General features: G+C 41.7%; 1 protein-coding gene and 1 pseudogene across 8 annotated transcripts in view; one reads left to right on the forward strand and one right to left on the reverse strand.

The window, feature by feature from the left end:
- LOC127684836 (aurora kinase C-like) overlaps positions 1-9,645 on the reverse strand; it is a 39,800-nt pseudogene extending 30,155 nt beyond the window's left edge.
- The window catches only part of LOC127670388 (zinc finger protein 431-like), a 553,459-nt gene that overhangs the window by 354,833 nt on the left and 175,062 nt on the right, over positions 1-23,564 (forward strand). For 4 of the 8 annotated variants that reach the window (XM_052164736.1, XM_052164745.1, XM_052164806.1 and 1 more), the window contains exons 1-2: positions 9,625-9,745; positions 15,465-15,559. The exons of 3 other annotated variants lie outside the window; for them this stretch is intronic. In XM_052164736.1, coding sequence (XP_052020696.1) covers positions 15,491-15,559 — 69 coding nt within the window. In that variant the 5' untranslated portion in view covers positions 9,625-9,745; positions 15,465-15,490. Of the gene's footprint in view, positions 1-9,624; positions 9,746-15,464; positions 15,560-23,564 lie in introns of those variants that run through there. One more of the 8 variants, XM_052164754.1, reaches the window with a different exon arrangement.

A 23,564-nucleotide genomic window follows, 5' to 3' on the forward strand; every position in this document is an offset into this window, starting at 1 on the left:
TCTAGGATTGCACATTTATTAGAGAGGATGGCTGTTTGGGGAATTACTGAGTAAATCTGATGATGTTCAGACATTTATGTCTATTAAAATATAACAACTTTATAGACATAAAGCCTATTGCAGATATAACATACAGGTCAGGACATAATAATAATAATAATAATAATAATAATAATAATAATATCGGCCTGGGTGCATCGGGTTGAGGCGGGTGCCAGCAGCTCCTTCACAGTCTGGATGGATACCTTGCTTGTGAATCACTCTACAGAGGAGGATCAGATGGCCCTGTGTCCTGGGTGAGGGCCTGAGGGATTTACAGAGAATAGTGACAACTTTAAATTTAGAACAAACATAGAAAGTTGCATTATCCACAGACCTCCAGGATGACCTAGCCGCCACACTTTGGCCTCCACATCACTCCCTGCGGACCTCAAGGGCCTCTTTGTGCAGGTGGGCAAAGAGCTAGGCCCCAGCATCAGGTGGGGAGGCTTTCCCTCCCAAGTCCCCAGCGCCCTAGGGCTTGGCCATCAGATGCCTGCTGTTCACACAGGAAGGGAAGGCTCCTCCTCAGCCCCGGAGGGAACCAGCCAGCTCAGGAAGATCCCAACCCGCGCCCTGCAGAGGCATCAGGGAGAGTCCCGGGGTGCACTGCATCCTCCTCTCCCTCGAATGGCCTGGGGCAAAAGTTGCCTAGCGCGGAGCGGCGGCGAGGCGGCGCTGCAGGAGCTTGCAGAGACCTAGCAGACAGGAAGAGGGTCGCGGGCACCCGAGGCAGGGTGCGAGCTGCTTGGCTGAGAAAGAACCCGGGGTCTGCAGCTGCCTGCCTGGCATTGCTCTCCAGCTCAGGGCGCCAGCGGCCGGGCTGGCCCGCGCCTCACTGCCACCATTCTCCCCGCTGGGCGATCTGGGACTCCCGAAGTTGTTGCTGCTCAGGACACACCCTGGCCAAGTTCCAGCTCATTTGCTCTCTGTGCCCCTTCCTTCCTCCCTTGGCCACAGGCTCCCACTCTTCTCCGCTTCCTCCTCCCCTCTCCCCCATGAGGTGCTACTCCCACCCCATCTGCTCTGACCCCTGCAGCAGGGCTGCTGTCCCCTCAGCACTTGCTGTCCAAGCTCTTACACAGCTATGGTCAGCAGGCCCTGCTGCTGGCCCTCCACCTGCTGCCAGCCCATCTCAGTGCAGGCTCCCTGCTGCAGCCCCCCCTGCTGCCAGCCTGCTTTCTGTCTCAGCACCTGCAGGACCTCCCCCTGCAACACCTGCTGCTGAGCCAACCAACCTTACCACTAAGGATCTCTGGCTGATGGCCCTGCCACCCAGGACATGAATATATATTTCTTTTTCTTGAGAGGTCTAGGCTTCAAACTGTTTCAACCCATACACAGAAGAGACCTTCTTTTCGGGCCCCTTTCGTGATTGGATTGTGATCTAACTCTTGGATTGTGATATTGTCTGTTTTCTAATAAACTCAACATTCTCAATATAAAAATAAAACCAGAAAAAAAAAGAAAAATTAAATATACAATGTGTGTATGCAAAGTAACATTTTCACCTATCTGATGTAATAACGTAGAATAATCTGCAATGAGTAGTAATCTGTATATGCATGTCTTATTGCTCCTTCCATGATTCTCCATCGCCCCATTAGTTAATCTGGCGTGTGTGTCTCTGTGTGTCTGTGTGTGTGTGTGTGTGTGTGTTTAATGTGATTACAGGCTTTTAGGTCATGGCAGTTATGTGGAGAGTGGAAGACAACATTGTGAGGTCTACTTTTGCCCATCTTTCTATGATCATCGCGATGGTTGCCAGTTTTGCACTTCGTGGCTGTTTCCTACTGAGCCATCTCACTGATGCTCAAAGAAGATTAGTTGTAATATTACCTCAGCAAATTATTGTCTTCAGATTATAAATATGCTTCCATCTAAGGATGGAGGGAAACAGGACAAGTTAAATTATAAATTGTATTTGCACATGAAAATCCTGTAATGCTTTGTTTTAGATTGTGTTAGGTTATTCTGAGAAGTAAACACTTGTTCATAACACTTTCTCTGAATGAAATATGAATGACCTGAATGCCAGGGAATTGTCTCAGTGGGTAAAGTTGGTTGCTGCTAAGCCTGATGACCTCAGTTTAATCCCGAGAGACCCATAGTAATCCTACACAGTTTTCTCTTATTTCTAAATTTGGGCTGTGGAATATGCATAAATAAATTTAAAGCTAGCAGGGCAGTGGTTGCACACACCTTAATCCCAGCACTTGAGAGGCAGAGACAGGTAGATTTCTGAGGTCGAGGCCAGCCTGGTCTACAGAGTGAGTTCTAGGACAGCCAGGGCTACACAGAGAAACCCTTGAAAAAACCAAAAAACAAAACAACAACAACAAAAAAAAAACCCCAAAACCCAAAACCCCCCAAAACAAAACAAAACAAAAAACTCCTAAATAAATAAATAAATAAATTTAAAACTAAATAAGGGCCAATGAGTTCACTTGCAGCTAAACAATTCCATTTGTTTCATAGCTAGAATTCAATAATGGAAATAGATAAGAGACAGGTGTAAGTTGTCCTCTAACTAATATATATATATATATATATATATATATATGTGCGTGTGTGTGTGTGTGTGTGTATACACAACATACACACACATATCTATCTATATATCTATCTATCTCTTTCTCTCTATATATATATATACACACCATGGAACAGGAGTGAATAAACACAGCTCCAACATTTTAAATAGTTAAATTAACAAAGGAAAGAAAATAACTCAATTATAGAGAATATATGAAGTGATTTGATAATTGAAAGTTATTATTGAATGTCAGGAAATATTACTATTCATCAAAACATTGATGGTACTTTTTATATTTTTTTAATCTTTTATTTTCTTTTTATACCATATTTTATACTTTCATTCTCTTCGTCAAAGTTAAGCCATATAAAAAACATATCTCAGATGGGAGGTGGTGGCCCACGCCTGTAATCCCAGCACTCTGGGAAGCAGACAAGAATCAATGGGGGTGTCCTTAGATGAGACTCACAGCATTGGGGATATGGATCCTGGGGAGCCTGCCTCCTGTGGCCAGGTAGGAACCCTGGTGAAGCAATAGGGACACCAACCCATCCATAAATCTTTCAACCCAAAACTTATCCTGTCTACAAGAAATTCAGGGATTGAGCAGGGACTGAGGGATTGGACAACCAATAAGGGCCCAACTTGAGAGCCATGCCATGGGTAAGCACAGATTCCTGGCACTGTTAATGTCTGTTATGATTGCAGGCAGGAATCTAGGAGAGGTTCCACCCACCTGACTCAGACAGATGTAGACACCAAAGCCAAACAAAACCTTTTTAAAAACTTTACATCTAGCTGGGTGGTGGTGGTGTACGCCTCTAATCCCAGACTCTGGGAGGCAGAGGCAGGCAGATTTCTGAGTTTGAGGCCTGGTCTACAGAGTGAGTTCCAGGACAGCCAGGGCTATACAGCTACACCCTGTCTCGGGGGGGGGGGGGGGGGGGGGTGGGGGGTGGGGGGTGGGGGGGGTGGGGTGGGGGGGGGTGGGGTGGGGGTGGGGGTGAGGGTGGGGGGGGTGGGGGGGGTGATTGGGGGAGTGGGGTGGGTGGGGGTGGGGAACCTAAATCCAAAAAAACAAAAACAAAACCAAAAAACTTTACATATAAAGAATTGTGTTATCCATGAAAGTAAGCAATGTAGAGAGAGGGTCCATTCACAGAGGACAGATTCAATCTACTGAATCCTTCTACAGTCTAGAGGGACTTTCATGACCTTTGAGTGACAGGGCACAGGAGCAATTGGGCATCTTCATCTTCTGCATCACAAGTACACATTGGAGAGGTGGACAATTTGATGAATAGTCCTTCGCCTATTGGAAACCCAAGTTTGGGTTCTAGTGCCTGTATCACATAGCTCAGAGCTAATTGTATTTCCAGGTTCAAGACATCTGATGCAATCTTCTGGCATTCTAGAGCACACCAGAAATGTGTGTGTGTGTGTGTGTGTGTGTGTGTGTGTGATTGCATAGTGTAAAAAAGTTTCTCTTTATACATTATTTTCTAAATTAAAATCAATTTAATTAAGGTATTTAAAGTTTTGCCACCATGTACCAAATGCCTGACAGGCTCCAGTGGAGATCAGAATGTGGCATTATATCCTCCATGACAGAACCTAGACATAGTTATCAGGCTGTCATCAAAGTTGGAGCTTGTGGATAAACAGCCAGGTTTATCCCTCTTAGGGGCCATGACCATGTCAAAGTAGTAAGTTGTGAATAGCTGATCCAAAGTTTATCACTTCAGCCCTGTTGACCTATAAGCAATAAGATTGATAGCATCAGAAACTTACACTTGATGCTGAAAGAAGTTTCCCAGCCCAAATCGCCACAAAATGAGGAAAGAGTACAAGGAATGATCAGGATGGAAACTGAAAATATGTATCTTACAAAGTGCCACACCACGTTTTCAAAGCCCCAAGACCCAGTTAATGGTAAATGTGATAAATCAGCAGCAATTATAGCATGCAAGGGACCTGTCTCTAGCTGCTCCATTGGGGACCCTATGCTCAGTCTATTGGTTGATTGTGAGCCATGGGTATTTTGATTCACATTCCAACAATGATCAAAGTATCCACACTTTGGTCTTCTTTCTTCTTGAGCTTCATGTGTTCTGTGAGTTGTATCTTGGGTATTCTGAGCTCTTAGGCTAATATCCACTTATCAGGGAGTGCATGCCTTGTGTGTTCTTTTGTGATTGGGTTACCTCACTCAGGATGATATTTTCTAGCTCCATCCATTTGCCTAAGAATTTCATGAATTCTCTGTTTTTAATAGCTGAGTAGTACTCCATTGTGTAAATGTACCACATTTTCTGTATCCATTCGAAACACCTGGGTTCTTTCCATCTTCTGGCTATTGTAAATAAGGCTTCTATGAACATAGTGGAGGTGTGTCCTTATTACATGTTGGAGCATCTTCTGGGTATATGCACAGGAGTAGTATATCTGGGTCTTTAGGTAGTGCTATGTCCAATTTTCTGAGGAATCGGCAAACTGATTTCCAGAGTGGTTTTAGCAGCTTGCAATCCCACCTGCAAAGGAGGAGTGTTCCTCTTTCTCTACATCCTTTCCAGCATTTGCGGTCCCCTGAGTTTTTGAACTTGGTTATTCTGACTGGTGTGAGTTTGAAACTCATGGTTGTTTTGAATTGCATTTCCCTGATGATTAAGAATACTGAACATTTCTTTAGGTCTTTCTCAGAGATCTGGTACCCATCAGTAGAGAATTCTGTGTTTAACTCTGTACCACATTTTTTTTTATTTGGGTTATTTAGTTCTCTGGAGTCTAACTTCTTGAGTTCTTTGTATATATTGGATATTAGCCCTCTGTCAGATGTAGGATTGGTAAAAAATCTTTTCCCAATCTGTTGCTTGCCATTTTGTCCCATTGACAGTGTCCTTTGCCTTATAGAAGCTTTTGTAATTTTATGATGTCACATTTGTCAATTCTTGATCTTAGAGCATAAACTACTGGTGTTCTGTTCAGGGAACTTTCCCCTGTGCCCATGTGCTCCAGGTTTTTCCCCACTTTCTCTTCTATTAGATTCGGTGTATCTGGTTTTGTGTGGAGGTCCTTGATCCACTTGAACTTGAGCTTTGTACAAGGAGATAAGAATGGATCAATTTGCATTTTTCTGCATGCCAACCACCAGTTGAACCAGCACCATTTGTTGAAAAGGCTATCAGATATTAACCCAGTGGCTTGGAGTACCCAGGATACAATTCACAGACCAGATGAAGCTCAAGAACAAGGAAGAACAAAGTATGGATACTCTGTTCCTTCTTAGAAGGGGGAACAGGATACCCACAGGAGGAGATACAGAGACAAAGTGTGGAGCAGATACTCGAGGAAGGACCATCCCCAGACTGTCCCACCTAGGGATCCATCCTAGATACAGTTACAAAACACAGACACTATTGTGGATGCCAACAGGTGCTTGCTGATAGGAGCCTGATATAGCTGTTACCTGGGAGGCTCTGCCATTGCATGACAAATATAGAGGGGGACACTCTCAGCCAACCATTGAACTGAGCACAGGGTCCCCAATGGAGGAGCTGGAGAAAGGACCCAGGGAACTGAGGGGTTTGCAGTGCCATAGGAGGAACAAAAATTTGAACCACCAAGTGCCCCAGAACTCCCAGGGATTGAACTACCAGCCAAAGAGCACACATGGAGGGACCCATGGCTCCAAATGCATATGCAGCAGAGGATGGTCTTGTTGGACATCGATGGGAGGAGGGGCCCTTGGTCCTGAGAGGGCTGGATGCTCCAGTGTAGGGGAGTGAAGGGCAGGGATGGGTGGGTGGATTGGTGGGCAGGGATAGGGGACATTTGTTAGGGGATTTTTTTGGGGGGGAGACACCAGGAAGGGGGACAACATTTGAAATATGAATTGGGAATATATCTAATAAAAAATGAAAGATTCCCACAGTGGGCATGGACTGAACAGTAGCACAAGGATGAAGTCATAGAATGGAGACTGTAGAACCACAAGCACCAGCATTTCATTTGAGGAGCCAGCCACAAGACTCTTGGGCTATTCCTTCTGGGTAATGTAGTTCTTTCTCTGATTACAAACTGATCACTCCCTCGCCAACGAGGTTTTCTTAGTCTCTGTCTAAAATAAGGTCACAGACCTAGAGTCATAGCTTAGACATACATATTGTTATTGTTACTTGAAATTGTTTTATTACTTGAAATTGTTTTAATTAGCGACAATCTAGATGAATTGGCTAGGTTGGCCTTGAACTGAATTTATCCTGCCTGAACCTCCTGAGTACTTAAGGTTGTTGGCATGGGTCCCCAAGCCTGGCTTTAGACCCATCAAGCAACAACACACACAGCACAGGAGGATTTGGGGACTGAGTGAGACTGACATTCTTTCTATGTAAAATGTAGACTAGAGTGTGTGTGTGTGTGTGTGTGTGTGTGTGTGTGTGTGTGTGACATTTTCCAAAAATCAATGTAAAGACTTTGTAAAGATATACCAAAAATATAAAGATGATAAACTGAGTACTCTACAGAGAACTCCTCAGTTCTACACAAATATCATCTCTCCTTATATACCAATTTCCCTTCATTTATTGTTTTTTTATATGTTTGTGAGCATGGGTGTGCCTCAGTCAATGTGCAGAAGCCTGGGGACTGAGTTTGCTCCCCAGTACCCTGACACTACACCCCATAACTTAAAAAATTGACTGCAGGGCAAGACTTTAATTTCAGCACCCCAAAGGCAGATGTAGACAAATCTGGGAGTTCAAGAGCAGCGTGCCAGATCTACAGAGTGAATTCCAGGACAGCCAGGGTTATACAGAGAATCCTTGTCCCCAAATAACCAAAATCAAAACTAAAATAAGCAAACAAACACATAAGTAGGTATAAAATAAAATTGATTACCTTTGAGGCATAGTCTCACTGTGTAATCCTGACTGTCCTGGAACTCACCAGGTACCATCAGGTGGCCCTCAACTGGAGGTTGACTTCTGAACTGCACATGGGTATATACTTGAAACTGGTGTTTCCAAAACCAGGAGAGAGGTCAGGGCAGCAAGAGGGAAGTAAGGGCTGGAGAAGGGCATCTCTGAGTTCCACATAAACCACACTTTCTGTGGGTGTGCCTGGATCTCTACTTCCCTGTGAAGTTGCTACTCCAATCCCTCCTTCTCTATCTCAGACTTGAAGAGGACCTTCAGGGCCACAATGAAATGATTTTCCTTGAGCCAAGCCAGGTATACTTGGCCAAATTTCTCCCTTCCCGGGGGACATCTGATTTCAAAGTCATTGCTGGTGAAATGCTTCCTAAACAGATGGAAGAGATGGCCTCATCTCAGAGACTAGAAAGAGTTAGGGGTCCACAACCGCTCCCCTTCCTCATTTACTAAGCAGTGGTATTCCATACAGCAAACAGCATTTTGCGTGCATTAGCCAATGCTCCTCCTGACCAGCTTGCTCTTCACCTGAGTCCCATTTCCTTTCCTCTAGAAACTTTGTCATAGCACTCACTGGTTGAGGTGCTGGGCTTCATCTCTCCAGTGGCTAAGGAAAGAGAGATGAAAAATATAGGGTCTGTAGCTACATTCTAAGGGTGGATTCTGTGGAAGAGAGATGGGAATAGAAACAAGGTGGCAAGAGAAAACAGACATGGCTTCTGGTTCAAATCTCAACTTTTAATGCATCTCTCCCAAGATAAAAAGGCAGGCCAAGCCCCTCTCCCCAGACTCCAGGCTGAGTTGGGGTGGGGGGGGGGAAGTCCTTGCTCAGGCAGCTGGGTGGGTCACCTGCTTAATTCAGAAATTTGTAGATCTGGAGGAACAATGAATTTCACCTTCTCTCTGAGCACTCCACCCTAGGTGGAGCAGGATCCTAACCTACACAGGATTCCCTGCTCAACAAAGGCTAGGGGAAGTTCACCTTGAGCAATGTCCGGTTCACTTAGAGCACTCCACCTTAGGGTAAAAATTCCTGCTGTAACTTACTTCCCTATCATGCCCTAAGGTCAGATTCCCGCAGGAAGCCCTTGTCCTTTGCCAATGTCAAGTTCCTGCCTTGTGATATGACACCCTAATATGGCTCTGTACAGAACAAAATGGTCAGGTGACGCTCAGTAGCAATGCTAGTCTGTGGGAGATAGACACAGGAGGCAGGAGTTCAAAGTCACCCTGCACTCCATAGCAAATTTGAAGCCCACTTAGTCCAAAAGTGACCCACCTTATCAGGGACTGGGGAGGATGGGAGGGGTAGGGGTATAGGAGGAGGGGAAGGGGAGTCAAGAATGTTGTAGGGGAGGACATGGAACAGAAAGGAAAAAGGGAAAAGGAGAAAAAGGAATGCAGGAGAGGGAGAGATGGAGAGACAGCCCAGAAAAAGAAGACAGAGGGGTTGAGAGAGGAGAGGATACAGAGGAGAGGAGAGAAGAGAAAGAGGAGAGGGAGAAGGAGGGTTGGGCAGGGAGAGAGAAAGGTGAAGCCTTCAGTACTTGAGTGGGCATGGACACACACACACACACACACTCACATCCCGACTTGGACTCCAGTGGTCTCTAACTGTCCCCATCCTGCTGCCTTGTCCTCCTGCTTGCAAGGATATCACATACATGCCACAACCTTGGGGTCAGACCTGGTTCTCTTATCTCTAACTTGTGTGTGAAGCCCAGGCCAAAGGTGGTGACTCTCTTCCCTGATCTCTAAGGAGGTGAGGGCAAGTTGAAGTCCTGCTAGTTTATTAGATCCTGGGAAAGGGAAGGTGGGTAACACTCTGACTGTGGCCTCTGCAACCACTGGGAATGTCTCACACACCCCAGGACACTTGTGACCCACACACTCTGTAATCCACTAGCTCAACTGCACTCAAGCAGTTTTCAGATCACATTCTGGTGTTGTCTAGTAGATCCCAGTTGATAACCAGTGGTTATCTTTCTGAAGTCATAGGCGTGCCCAGTAGGCAAGACTGAGAAGTTTGAGCTTCTCCTAGGCGGCTTGCCTGTGATAGTGGGGGCGGGGCCAGAAGAGCTAGTCTGACCTGCCAGTCAGAAGTGGAGGCGGGTACTTCCGGGCACCACGTTCCCGGTTCATTGTTGTAGCTGGGAGACTTGAGTGGTTCCTGTGTCCTGCTCTGCGTGCCGCCGCTGTGTGCTGTGAGGGGAGTTCAGGCGCGCTCTGGACCCGCGATATGGTGAGTGTATGGCAGCTGCTTCCCAAGGGAAGGGGCGGGCGATTGAACCACAGGAGCGAGTGTGGCGAGTCCTCCCTGGGGCTGGGTGGGAACCGCAGCTAAACTTGAGTACCTGTGAGGTTGTTCGTGGTCTTAGCCGCTCCCTGAGCCTGGAAGTGGCCTCTGAATAACTTTGCTCTGGGGCTGCATCTGCTCAAGGATTTGTAACATGGGCTTGAGTGTTGAAACATTCTTGGCAAGATGGCAAAAACAGAAATACCTGTTTCTACAGCATCTTCTACAATTTTTGCACTTTGTTTTAACATTTTGATGTAAGACATATTTGGAGCTAATGTCAGAAAGTTGTAAACGTTACCTCTTGCCGTGGGTAGCAGTCCAATATTAAGCCGTACAGCACTGTTTTAGACTCCTCCGAGTTTATCCCATTGTGTAAAACCTTCTGTTGACTTTATACAAGTCGTACTCTTCTCCTCCAGGAAGCAGTATAAAAGACGATACTCTTAAGAAGCTTACTTGGCATGAGATATAGCTGGTGCTGCAACTCCCCACCCCAACTTTTGTCCTTTCTACTTTTCTGGTCCTTTTCATCCTTTGGGATGATCCCTTAGGACTGTGTCACTGTTTCAGGTCTCTGGTGTACTTAAGAAACACTTCTGTGGATGTCCTTGCTGTGTAAATCTCCCCTCTGTCTAAGTGGCTACACTTGCAATCTTCTGCCTCTATTTAAATGGTTCAAAGTGTAACCTGGAGGCTGAACATAAGAGAGACTTAAGGATGATGGCAGCTGTGGACTGCAAGGTGTGTTCTAGGCTGGCTCCTCTTTGAGCATTACCCAGTGCTGGATGCATGCTTTTACTAAAGAGATATTTCTCTTCATTTTTAAAGTGTTTTGTTTACTTACATTCCAAATGTCTCCATTCTCAGTCTTCTTTCTAAACTTCTTCACTGCATCCCTCTCCTTTGCCTCTGAGATGGTGCTCCTCCTCCCCTGCCCAGCCCCACTCCTGCCTAGACTCCCCTAATCCTATCCCTCTTCCCTGGGGCACCAAGTCTCTCCAGGATTAGGCTCATCCTCTCCCAGTGAGGATAGACAAGGTAGTCCACTCCTACTCATGCGCCAGAGTTCCAGACCAGTCCATGTGTTCTTAAAGAGATATTTCTTAATTCATGTTTTCCTTGTGTGTAGAGGGCTCTCCCTGGGAAGGCCTGTGAATTCTAGAACAGCTGCATCCTCAGCCTTTTAAGAAAAGGTTTCTGAGGCTTGCTGTGTTGTCTCAGGTGGCCTTGATTCCAGTCTTGCTCCCCAGGGCAATGGTCTTGCTTTCCTCTTCATTAAACTTTCTAAATTACTACATTAAAGGAACCACAATAGAGTGTTAAAATGAACCTATTTGCTTCCAGTTTTTGCTAGTATGAGTAAGGCTGCTCTGAACCCTGTGGAGCACGTGTCCTTGTGATATGGTGGAAAATCTTTTGTGTACATGCCCTGGAATGATATAACTTGGTCTTAAGATAGAACTACTCCCAGTTATCTGAGGAACCTCCAGATTGAATTCCAGAGTGGTTGTACAAGTATGCAGTCCTTCCAGCGAAGAAGGAGTGTTCACCTTTCTCAGTGTCATTAGCAGCATGTGCTGTCCCTTGAGTTTTCAATTTTAGCCATTCTGATTCATGCAATGTGGAATCTCAGAGTCACTGTCGTTTGCATTTACCTGATGACAAATGATGTTGAACATTTCTTTAAGTGCTACTTGTCATTCGAGATTTCTGTGTTGAGAATTCTATTTAGCTCTATATCCCATTTTTAATTTTTTTTTTTTTTGGCATCTAACTTGTGTTCTTAATAAAGTTTTGATATTACCCCCTTATTGGTTGTAGGGTTAGTGAAGATCTTTTCTCAATTTGTTGCCTGCTCTTTTGTCCTAGTGTCAGTGTACTTTGCCTTACTGAAGCTTTTCATTTTCAAGAGGTCCCCTTTATCAACTGTTGATCTTAAAGCCTGAGTCACAGGTGTTCTATTCAAGAAATTCTGTTCTGTGCCAATTCGTTCAAGGGCTTTACCCACTTTGCTTCTGTTAGATTCAGTATATCTGGTTTTCTGTTAATGTCCGGGATCTATCTTGTGCAGGGTGATAAATACAATCAATTTGATTCTTCTATATGTACACTGCCAGTTAGACCAGCACCATTTGTTGTAGATGCTTTTTTTTTCCCTACTGTATGGCTTTTGCTCCATTTTTAAAAAATGATTTTATCTTTATTTTATGTTTATGAGTACATTGTCACTCTCTCTTCAGAAACACTAGAAGAGGACATCAGATCCCACTGCAGATGGTTATGAGCCACCTTGTGGTTGTGGGGATTTTAACTCAGGACCTCTGGAAGAAAAGTCAGCTTTTAACCAGTGTCATCTCTCCAGCTCTGGTTTTTGCTACTTTGTCAAAGATCAAGTGTCCATACATGTGTGGGTTCCTTTTAGCATCTCTGATTGTATTCAATGGATCTGTCTGTCTGTCTCTGTACCAATAACATTAGGGTTTTATCACTATTGCTATGTAGTACAGCTTGAGGTAAGGGATCCTGATTCCTCCAGAAGTTGTTTCATTTTTCAGGATTGTTTTGATTTTCATGGGAGTTTTTCTTCTTCCATATGAAGTTGAGAATTGCACTTTCAATGTCTGTAGAAAGTTGTGTTGGAATTTTTGAGGAGAATTGCATTGAATTTGTAGATTGGTTTTGGTTCCTTGGCCATATTAAGTACTTTTTTTTTTTTTTTTTTTTTTTTTTTTTGGTTGTGTACTTTTTAAAACTGGTTTTCATTGTGAGGATATGGTGGTCTTGGAACTTTTTCCATCTACCAGGATGGCCTTGAACTCAGAGAGTTCTGCCTGTCTCTGCCTGCCAACTAATGGGATTCAAAGCATATGTCCTCACCACCTGGCTGATGATACTTTTTAAATTTCATGTTCTTTAATGTGTCACTGCCCCAATATGGTATTTATCTATTCTGGAATATTTCCCAGTCTTTAAGAATTTCATTCCTGGGGTCTCGAGAGATGACTCAGTGGTTAAGACTACTGACTGCTCCTCTGAATGTCCTAAGTTCAAATCCCAGCAACCACATGGTGGCTCACAACGATCTGTAATGAGATCTGACACCCTCTTCTGGAGTGTCTGAAGACACCTACAGTGTACTCACATATAATAAATAAATAAATAAATAAATAAATAAATAAATAAATAAAATCTTAAAAAAAAGAATTTCATTCCATCTTTAAAGTGCTTTAATATTAGATTCACATTAGAAGAATCCTTTCTGAACCTTGGGCTTTCCTCATGCTTGTAATTATGAATTTTGTATACCTCATCCTGCCTCTGTGGCCCAAGGACTTGAAGACTGTCCTGCAGCTCTTGCAGGCTTGGCCCTTACCAGTCAGTGAGGTGGAAAAGAGACCAGTGCATGAGTGTCCCCTAACTTCCGTGGCTTTTAATGGATACTTAAAATGAAAAGGGGTTGGAGTTAGAATTGAGTTCACTGACCAACTCTGTTGCACAGAAAGGAATGAGGAGGGAGGAGGAGAACTTTCATGTTTGACAATATTTGGTTGTCATTAGCAAGGAGTAATCAGGTAATCAAATTTTGATGATCAGTAAAAGGCCTAAGTGGCAATTTTTTCGATTTCATAGCCCAGGACAATCAAAACTCTGGATATGGAACTGAACTTTTTTCTAGAAACCAAAATTCTGTAGTTGCACTAAGTTAACTAATACAGAAGATACGAACAGACTGGTGTGGCTCTTCCCAACAGGAATGTTGTTATTCCTGTCTGAAAAAGCGCAATCAGGGAGAATACATGTGAGGATTACCTAGTGTACTCTAGGTATTTATGTCTAGTCCCTAGAGAATATTGAACCACAAGGTCTGTCTCAGCTTTAAAATGATGTTTGAGATTTTAATTAAATCATTTCTACTTTGTCATTCCTCCTTACTATTAAGCAAAACCCTGGGACTAATTACCTACTTAACAAGTCAAAGTGGACCTGGCTGTCAGGTTCTCCCAGCATCCCTCAGTGTCTTCCTGTTAGAAGATATGCCTGTCATTCCCCAACCCCCAACAGAGTGATTGGGATGCCCTTCCCTGTGCAGCTCTTCCTGATGAAATTGAGTCATTTTGGTTACCTGGTCCTTTTCCTCTACCATTTCCCTCCTTTCCCTTTGGTCGGTTTCTCTTCTCTCCCAGCCCTCTGCTGTAGCTGCAGGAAGCCATGATGGAGACCAGAAGTGATGCCATGTTCAGTTGTGTTGACCTTGTCCCCATACCAGGAAGAACAGGTTGCTGACTTGTCCTAGTCCAATGTGCTAAGGAGTGGAGTATGCTGTGAGCCAGATTGTGGTTCTGTTGGTACATGGTGGTAACCTGGCAAAGGCTCCTGGCCCCTGAGCCTCACTGAGTGTGGATTCTCTAGGGAGGAGGAACTTTAACACTGGAAAGGTGTTGTGCTTATAATATCACTGTCCAGTGTACACACAGAGGCATTGGTTTTGGTAGGCAGTGGGAAGACAGACTGGAAACTTGAAGGTCTAGTTTCTAGAAATTCTGAACTTTGCCTTCCACATTCAGTTTGGTGTGATAAATTTTCCAAATAGTCAAGAAACTGGTAGAGAGAAGAAGATGGAGATCCTCCTTCAGCAACATTTAATTAGAATCCTTTTAACTTTTCATGACCACCAGCCACAGTGATGTGATTCATGGAAATTCTACTCCAGAGTACAAAAGGAGTTTAGGTTTGCAGAGTTCTTTCAGGAGTGCCTGGTGTTGTGAAGGTGGACATGTCAGACTCCACATCCATGTGCCAGGAAGCAGACATTGAATTGCCCTACAACATTATTTTGTGTGTGGGCCTCAAGTGGGACTGGGACTTCCTGAATCCAAATGCAGTAGTCATGAGGGTCTGCGGAGGCAATCATAGCTTCCCTTTCTGATCACTTTCATTTCCAAAGATCACAGAGTCACCCAGGAATAACTTGTGGGCAAGGTCATTTAGCACCACTTGCTATGGACTCTGTCTCCTCTCTGGAGGCAACCAGGCCTCAGGGGACAGTATTTAGCATTATAATAGAAACAGCTTGGTATGAGGTGTTGAACTAGTAAGTGTTTCTCCCCCATTTGAGATTCCCCTGTTTAGAATTCTCTGTTCAGATCTGCACCCTATTTTTTTTTTTTTTTTGGATTTGGTTTTTTCGAGACAGGGTCTCTCTGTATAGCCCTGGCTGTCCTGGAACTCACTCTGTAGACCAGGCTAGCCTCAAACTCAGAAATCTGCATGCCTCTGTCTCCCAGAGTGCTGGGATTACAGGCGTGTGCCACCACCACCGCCCAGCCTTCTGTACCCCATTTTTAATTGAAGTTTTTGTTTGTTTGTTTATTTAAACATCTAGTTTCTTGAGGTCTTTATATATTTTGTATATAAGGCCTCTATTAGTTGTGGAGTTGGTACAAATCTTTCCTTATTCCTTAGCCTGTGTCTTTGTCCAGTTGACAGTGTTATTTTTTTTTTTTTGCATTAAAGCGGCTATTTATTCCTGTTTATTAGTTGTTGATATTAGCACCTACAATATTTGTGTTATGTTCAGAAGGTTGTCTCCCATGCCAGTGAATTCAGAGTTGTTCACTATATTTTGATCTATTAGTTTCAGTGTGTCTGCTTTTATTTTGAGGTCTTTGATCTACTTGGACTTGAGTGATGAATATGGATCTATTTCCATTTTTCTACAATGCAGACATACTGTTTAAGGAACACCATTGTTTGAAGGTACTGTCTTCTTTCCCTCATGCATTTCTAGTATCAAAAATCAGGTTTCCAGATGTGGTTGGAATTGTTTCTGGTTCTTGCATTTGATAAGTTTGATCTAAGTGTCTCTTTTTATGTCAGTATTCGTTTCTTTAGGCTCCACAATTTGGAGGGGCACAGGATTTTAAACTATATCCTTATAATTCTGTGGATTTCCTCAATGTCTGCTTTTCTGAGCGCATTTGTTTCTGATCTTCTTTTTTTTGTTGTTGTTGTTGTTGTTGTGTCTCCCTCCCTTCCCTCCTCCCCCACCCCCTCCCAGACCGGGTTTCTCTGTTTAGTCCTGGCTGTCCTGGAACTCACTCTGTAGACCAGGCTGTCCTCGAACTCAGAAATCCTCCTGCCTCTGCCTTCCAAGTGCTGGGATGTTTCTGATATTCTTAATCTGCAAATTCTATTTTAGTTAGTTTGGATTAGAGTTGCTTTTTTTTTTTTTTTTAATTTTTCTCAAAGAATGAATATATCTACCTTACCCCTCCTTTGTAATGTTTGCATTTAGTACTATGTCCTCTTATTACAACTTTCTTTGTGTCCCGTAAGTTTGGATATGTCCTGTATTCATTTTCATTGAATTCTAGAAGTGCTTAATTTCTTCCTTTATCACTGTGTGACACAATTGCTATTCAATACAAAGTTCTTCAGTTTCCATGAGGTTGTTAGAGATCTGTCATTTCTGTAGTTGAGGATGTGAAGATTTAATCCATGGTGGTCTGATAGCATGAAGCTAGATTTCCAGTGTCTTTGGAGGCTCGCTCTGTATTCTAATATGTCCTTAATTTTAAAGAAATTTCCATCAATTGCTGGGAGGAGCATATATATATATATATATATATATATATATATATATATATATATTTTGTCTTTGGGTGTAATGTGCTGTAAATACCATTTAGGTCCATTTGGCTTTTAAATGACAGTTAGCTCAACTTATTTTCTGTTTAGTTTTTGTCTGCAGGACCTGTCCATTGATGAGAATGAGATATTGAAGTCTCCCACTATAAATGCATGAGGGTCTGTTGTGTAATTTAAGCTGCAAAGGTGTTTCTTTTACAATGGTAGCTACTCTCATTTGGGGGGCTTAGATGTTAGGAATTGAAATGTTGTCTTGGTGGATTTTTTTTTATTAGTTTATTGTGACTGGTTTTTACCTCTTTGAGTTAATTTTGGTTTGAATTCTATTTTTTTTTAAGATATTAAAATGGCTATACCAGCTTGTATCTTAGGTCTCTTTGTCTGGAATATCTTTTTTTCCAACATTTTATCTTAAGGTAATGTCTATTCTTAATGTTGAACTGGGTTTCTTGTATGCAGTAGAAGGATGCATGCTGTTTTACCGTCCATTCTGTTAGTCTGGGTCTTTTATATTGGGGAAATTGAGGCCATTGTTAGGGAGAAATAGCAATGAATAGTGATTACTAATTCATTTTTCTTTTGGGAGGTGTTGAGACAGGGTTTCTCTGTGTAGCCCTGGCTGTCTTGGCACTTACTCTGTAAACCAGGATGACCTTGAACTCAGACAACCTCCTGCCTCTGCCTCCCAAGTGCTGGGATTAAAGGCATGTGCCACACTGCCTGGCATGATTACTAATTCTTGTATTTTGTTTTTGTTGGCAGTGGTGTTTGTGGTACTTTTGGTTTTGCTGATAATGTGAGTTACTTATTTCCTTTGTTTTCTTGTGTGTAGGTAACCTCCTTGTGTTGGATATTTCCTTCTCTCACCTTCTTTAGGGCTGTATTCCTAGATGTGTATCATTTCAACATGTTATTTTTTTTTTTGTCATTTATGGTGATTGAAATTTTCTAGGTTTAGTAATCAGGGCTGGCTTCTATGGTTTCATTGCATCTGTTTCCAAGCCCTTCTGGCTTTATAGTCTCTCTTGAGAAGACAGGTATAATTCTAGAAGACAGAGATATAATATTCTCTGTTTTATATGGTTAGTGTTTGATTATTACACAGCAAAGGGACTTCCTTTTGTAGTCCAGTCTATTTGGTATTCTGTATGCTTCTTGATATCTCCTTTAGGTTCAAAAATATTTTTATGGTTATGTTAAAAATACTTTCTATACATTTTTGCTGGAATCCTTCATGTATTCCTGCTATTCATAATATTTGTCTTCTCACAATACCCAAAAGTTCATAGATATTTTGTGGTAAACATTTTTTTTTTTTTTTTGGTTTACGTTATTTTGATTTTTTCTGTGATTTTGTTTTATTTACATTTCAAATGATTTCCCCTTTTCTGGCTCCCCACTCCCCAAAGGTCCCATAAGCCCTCTTCCCTCCCCCATTCCCCTATCCACCCCTTCCCACTTCCCTGTCCTGGTAATCTCCTATACTGCTGCTCTGAGCCTTTCCAGAACCAGGGGCCACTCTTGCGTTCTTCTGGACATCATTTAATATGTGGATTATGTCTTGGGTATTCCAAGTTTCTAGGCTAATAACCACTTATTAGTGAGTGCATACCATGATTGATCTTTTGAGACTGGGTTACCTCACTTAGTATGATGTTCTCCAGCTCCATCCATTTGTCTAAGAATTTCATGAATTCGTTGTTTCTAATGGCTGAATAGTACTCCATTGTGTATATATATATACCTCATTTTTTGTATCCATTCCTCCACTGAGGGACACCTGTGTTCTTTCCAGCTTATGGCTATTTATTACAAATAAGGCCTCTATGAAGCTAGTGGAGCATGTGTCCTTATTGCATGCTGGGGAATCCTCTGGGTATATGCCCAGGAGTGGTATAGCAGGGTCTTCCGGGAGTGTCATGCCCAGATTTCTGAGGAACCACCACACTGATTTCCAAAGTGGTTGTACCATCTTGCAATCCCACCAGCAGTAGAGGAGTGTTCCTCTTTCTCCACATCCTCGCCAACACCTGCTGTCTCCTGAGTTTTTAAACTTAGCCATTCTGGCTGGTCTCACTTTTTTCTTGCCCCTGTCTTTTATTGATACTTCAAAAGCAACTAGAAAAAAATTATGCATTGTATAATCATTGACAAATCAAATGCAAAAGAATAACCACATCCCACAAAGAATCAAGAATTGTAATTGTTCCCCAAAGTTTCTAGCTATTTCCAGGCAATAATAATAACAACAACAACAACAATAATAACAATAGAAAACTTATCACTATTTAACTTTATCTTTTGACTTATTATACTTCAGAGCCGAGAATTCCTAGGTCATCTACCTGCATTTTCCTGTGACGCTCTAAAGATAAGTGACATGGGTAAAGCTGCCAGGCAGTGGCCAGTAAGAATCAAGTTGATCCTTGATTCTTCCACTAGCTATCTGCTTCTGCACATTACACACAGTGCCTCTCCTTAGAGTCTCCATGTTTCCACTTAGTTTTACCAGTATATTACTTTATGCATTCTATACTTGCTTATCCAGGAACCACTCTTAAATGTTGTGCAAAACTTACTTCATAACTTCAATAGTTTTTTCCTTTCTCCGGGTGTCAGTGTGGACTTTAATTCATTATCTAATCATTTCTTCAAACTTTCTTTGCAAGTCAAACATTCATCAGGAACTACCATTATGCACTTATTGCATTGTTTCCAAGATGAGAGCATACAGCATACACCTGGGCCATTAGAACTGTGTTGTACTGTGCCCCTATGTCTCAATTCTTAATTGTTTAAGAATCATTACATCAAGGAACATCTAGTTTAACAGAACTCACCAGAGCAGAAGGAGAAAGAAATAAGAAAGTCAGATATAATAGAATAATTGTGCACACAAAGGCCAACTAAAAAGCCATGCACAAATGAAATCTATACAGCCATTTTTCGGGGCTAAGGTTAGCAGAAATGGAAAAAAACAGTTTTTGCAAAGATCTGCTGTGAGCTAAGGAGATGTCTCCATCCTGGCCTACTACAGTCCCTTAGATGGCTGGTCCCCTGGAGAGATGTGTCTCCTGCTTCTCAGGGTCCCAGGTGCCATCCTTTTCTATAAGGAGCTGCTGTGGTCTTCGGAGTTTTCTCCATGCCTGCCTGCTGCTGGCAGTTCCTGTCCAGGTATGGTGTCTCCAGCACCTCCTTAAATCTGTATGATACTTTTCACGCACTATGTAGAATATAATATCTGGATCCCCATCTTAACATGAAGTTTCATGCTTGTATTGTTGCTTTGTAGTAATTTAAAGTGCACTAAATGCATACAAATTAAAACAGGAACATTTCTTATGACCCTAAATACCTAACAAGGCAATGTCAATAAGGAAGTCATTCATACCACTTCCATTTTGTGTCCTTTTATCCACTGAGTTTAATCCTGTGTTATATATCCAATTACATCTAAAATCATAAAAAAATGGCATGATATATCTCTTGTAATACACAGGATGCTCTGTGTCAACACAAGAAGTATTCACTTACCTTGACCAAAGCAAAGATCCCTGGAGTATGGTGCCACACCAACCCCAGTAGAATCTGTGTGACAAGTTACACAGACTAAGGTGGAAACTTCAAAAGGAGGCCTCTTGGAACCTGTTTTCAATCTCTTGCCTAGAACAAAATATCGAGCTGTAGTTCCCATGGCAATTTATTTGTTTTATCCTCTTTTATTCTTTTTTTCTTATTTATGAGATGTTTCTGATAGCCTATGGTAAGATCTTAAGCAAGAATAATGTGTAAGAAACAATTCCTTGAGATGAGGTCACTAGCTAGGACCGTATCTCTGGGAAAACCAGTGCTTTACTTCATAAATCATTTAGAAAATTACATAATAGTATTATGTTAGATAAAACTTTTTCAGCAATAGAATTTCATATGACTGCAGTGTATCATTGGAAGTGGGCTTTGGTATATGGTAAAGAAAGCCTTAAATAAAAAGAATTAAAATAGTTTACATTTACGCTTTGAAGATTTAGAAGAAGTCAGATACTAGATGTTAAACAATAACTGTCAAGAAAAATTTATTAACTTGTTCTTGGACATTTGCCGCAAGCCTTGGATGATTTTTATTGTGCCAAATAATAATCATGTTACCTGTTCTATCCGTGATTGCATCACTGAACACACTTTTTCAGAAGTTGTAATACCTGTATAATTTTGTATTTTATTGTGGCAAATGCCTAAGATGATATCTCTTCTGTTTGACTGCTTCACTGAACACATCTTCTCAGAGTTGTAATACTTGTTTCTTTGTAAATAAAAACCCTTGCTTGAGAACTGCAAAATATATTTAGAGTCAAACTGCCTCTGTGTTTGTTTTCTGTTAGTCATCTTTTAATCCTTTGAGAACCCTTGTCCCAGGGACCCTTATACCTGACTTGGGTGGTCGGTGGCAGTGTGGATCTAGTGGACCCCCCCAAGCATAGAAACTGGGAAGTCTGAATGAAGCAAAGGCACAGGCATACTACTGAAAACTAGGCAAGTTCAGTCCTGCAATGGGTGAGGCAAGCTCTCCAGTTAAAAGAGTTGCTGAGAATTTTATGTAGAATAGTGTCCTGAACTCATATTCTAAGATGTATATGAGAGGACTTTGTATTAATTCATGTGAACTATGGTTATTTGAAACCTCAAATACCAATATAAGGTTGATTTTGTGTTCCTCTGAGCATCTGTTTCTGCATGCCGTTGTGCCAGTGTTAAGTAATTATGCTGGTATCCTTACAGAACAGCTTGAAGTGAAGAAATATAGGCTATTGAACGTTTTTTATAAATGAATTATATCAAATTATATAAAAAAGCAATATACAGCAAACCAATAGCCAACATCAAATTAAATGGAGAAAAAGTTGAAACAATCCTAGTGAAATCAGGGAGTTGACAAGACTGTCCACTCTCTCCTTACCTGTTCAATATCGTACAGGAAGTCCTAGCCAGAGCAATTAGAGAACAAAAGGAGAAAAAAAAACCCTTTGGGTTTTTTTTTGGATTTGTTTTTTTCTAAACAGGGTTTCTCTGTATAGCCCTGGCTGTCCTGGAACTCACTCTGTAGACTAGGCTGGCCTCGAACTCAGAAATCTGCCTGTTTCTGCTTCCCAGAGTGCTGGGATTACAGGCGTGCACCACCACTACCCAGCTGCAATATGATCTGATGACATTTTTTGGGTATATGCCCAGGAGTGGTATAACTGGGTCTTGAGATAGACCTGTAAGACCCTCCAGCACTTGGTCTGTGGTACTTTCAAGATGCCCCCAAGTGAGACATGGAGATGCAGGTCTATGCAAAAGAAGAGGTTTACTTTCAGTCACTCTGGGATCTACCTTCAGAGTTCTCTCAAGCAAGAGACCAGAGGCAACCCAGATTCTAACTTAAAAACATCTTTTATACATTTTTAGATGGCAGATTACAATATCTGTAACTAGGCACTTGGTGATGGGCAGTTAGGATTACCTTTTGGTTGACTGGCTGGGCTGATATCTGATCATCCTGGGAGCCTGCCTACCTTTTCCCAGAGGGCCCAGGTATCAAGAATACCTTGAGGGAAAGTCACTTAGTGTGATTTGCTGCAGACTCTCCTCTCTGGGGACAGCCTGGCCTTTGGGTCAATATTTAGCTTTACAATACAAAAGCATCAAACCAAGCCACTATATCACAGTAGTTTTGATTTGCATTTCCCTAATGGCTATGGGTGTTGAAATTGTCTTTAAGTGTTTCTCAGCCATTTGAGATTCCCCTGGTGAGAATTCTGTTTGGATCTGCAACCTACTTTTAATTGAAGTTTTTGTTTGTTTGTTTGTTTAAAGTCTAGTTTCTTGAAATCTTTATATATTGTGTATATTAGACCTCTGTCATTTGTGGAGTTGGTAAAACTCTTTCCTTGTTCCTTAGGCTGTCTCTGTGCAATTGACTGTTATTTTCACCTCAAAGAAGCTCTTTAGGTTCATGAGGTCCCATTATCAGTTGTTGCTATTTCAGTGTGTCTGCTGTTATTTTGAGGTCTTTGATCCACTTGGACTTGAGTGATGAATATGGATTTATTTTTACTTTTCGACATGCAGACATATAATTTAAGGAACACCATTTTTCAGAAGTACTGTCTCCTTTCCTGTGTATATTTCTGGATTCCTTATTAAAAATCAGGTTTACATATGTGGTTGGAATTATGTCTTGGGTTCCACTTGATACTTTTGATCAAAGTGTCTCTCTCTTGTTTGTCAGTACTATGCAGTTCTTTTTTTATTTTGTAAGATTTATTTATTTATTTATTTATTTATTTATTTATTTATTTATTTATTATATGTGAGTACACTGTAGCTGTCTACAGACACACCATTAGAGGGTGTCAGGTCTCATTATGGGTGGTTTTGAGCCATCATGTGGTTGCTGGGATTTGAATTCAGGACCTTTGGAAAAGCAGTGAGTGTTCTTAACAGCTGAGCCATCTCACCAGCCCTATGCAATTCTTTTAATGCACAGGATTGTTTGGCTATTGTGGATATTTTGATATTCTTCATGTGGCTGAGAATTGTGCTTTCCAGGTTTGTAAACAATTTCACTGGACTTTGGAATAGTATGTTGAATGTATGCATTGGTTTTGTTAGGATGACCATTTTTTCTGTATTATAATCTTAGTGATCCATGAACAAGAGAGATCTTTATTCATTCTCATAACTTCAATTTCTTTCTTTAAAGATTTGAGGTTTGCATCATTAAGGTTTTTTTGAGATTGAGATTTTTCTTGCTTTTTTAAAAATACTTAGTCAACCATAATCTATATTATTTCCAGTTATTTTTAAGGGTGATTCCCCAATTTCTTTTGCAGTCTATGCATCATTTTTACATAGTTTTTTTTTTAAGTTAATCTATCCGGCCACTTCCCTAAAGATGTTTTATCAGCTGTAGGAATTTAATAATGGAAAACTTGAGGTCACTTCTGTATACTATCATACCATCTACCAATTACGAAACTTTCCAAATTATATCCTGTTGATATTTTTCATTTGTCTTCTTGCTCCAGTTAGAATAGCAAGTATACTATTGAATAGATACTGAGGGATTTGGAAG

This window comes from Apodemus sylvaticus, chromosome 1 (assembly GCF_947179515.1).
Source record: "Apodemus sylvaticus chromosome 1, mApoSyl1.1, whole genome shotgun sequence".
Classification (NCBI taxonomy): Eukaryota; Metazoa; Chordata; class Mammalia; order Rodentia; family Muridae; genus Apodemus; species Apodemus sylvaticus.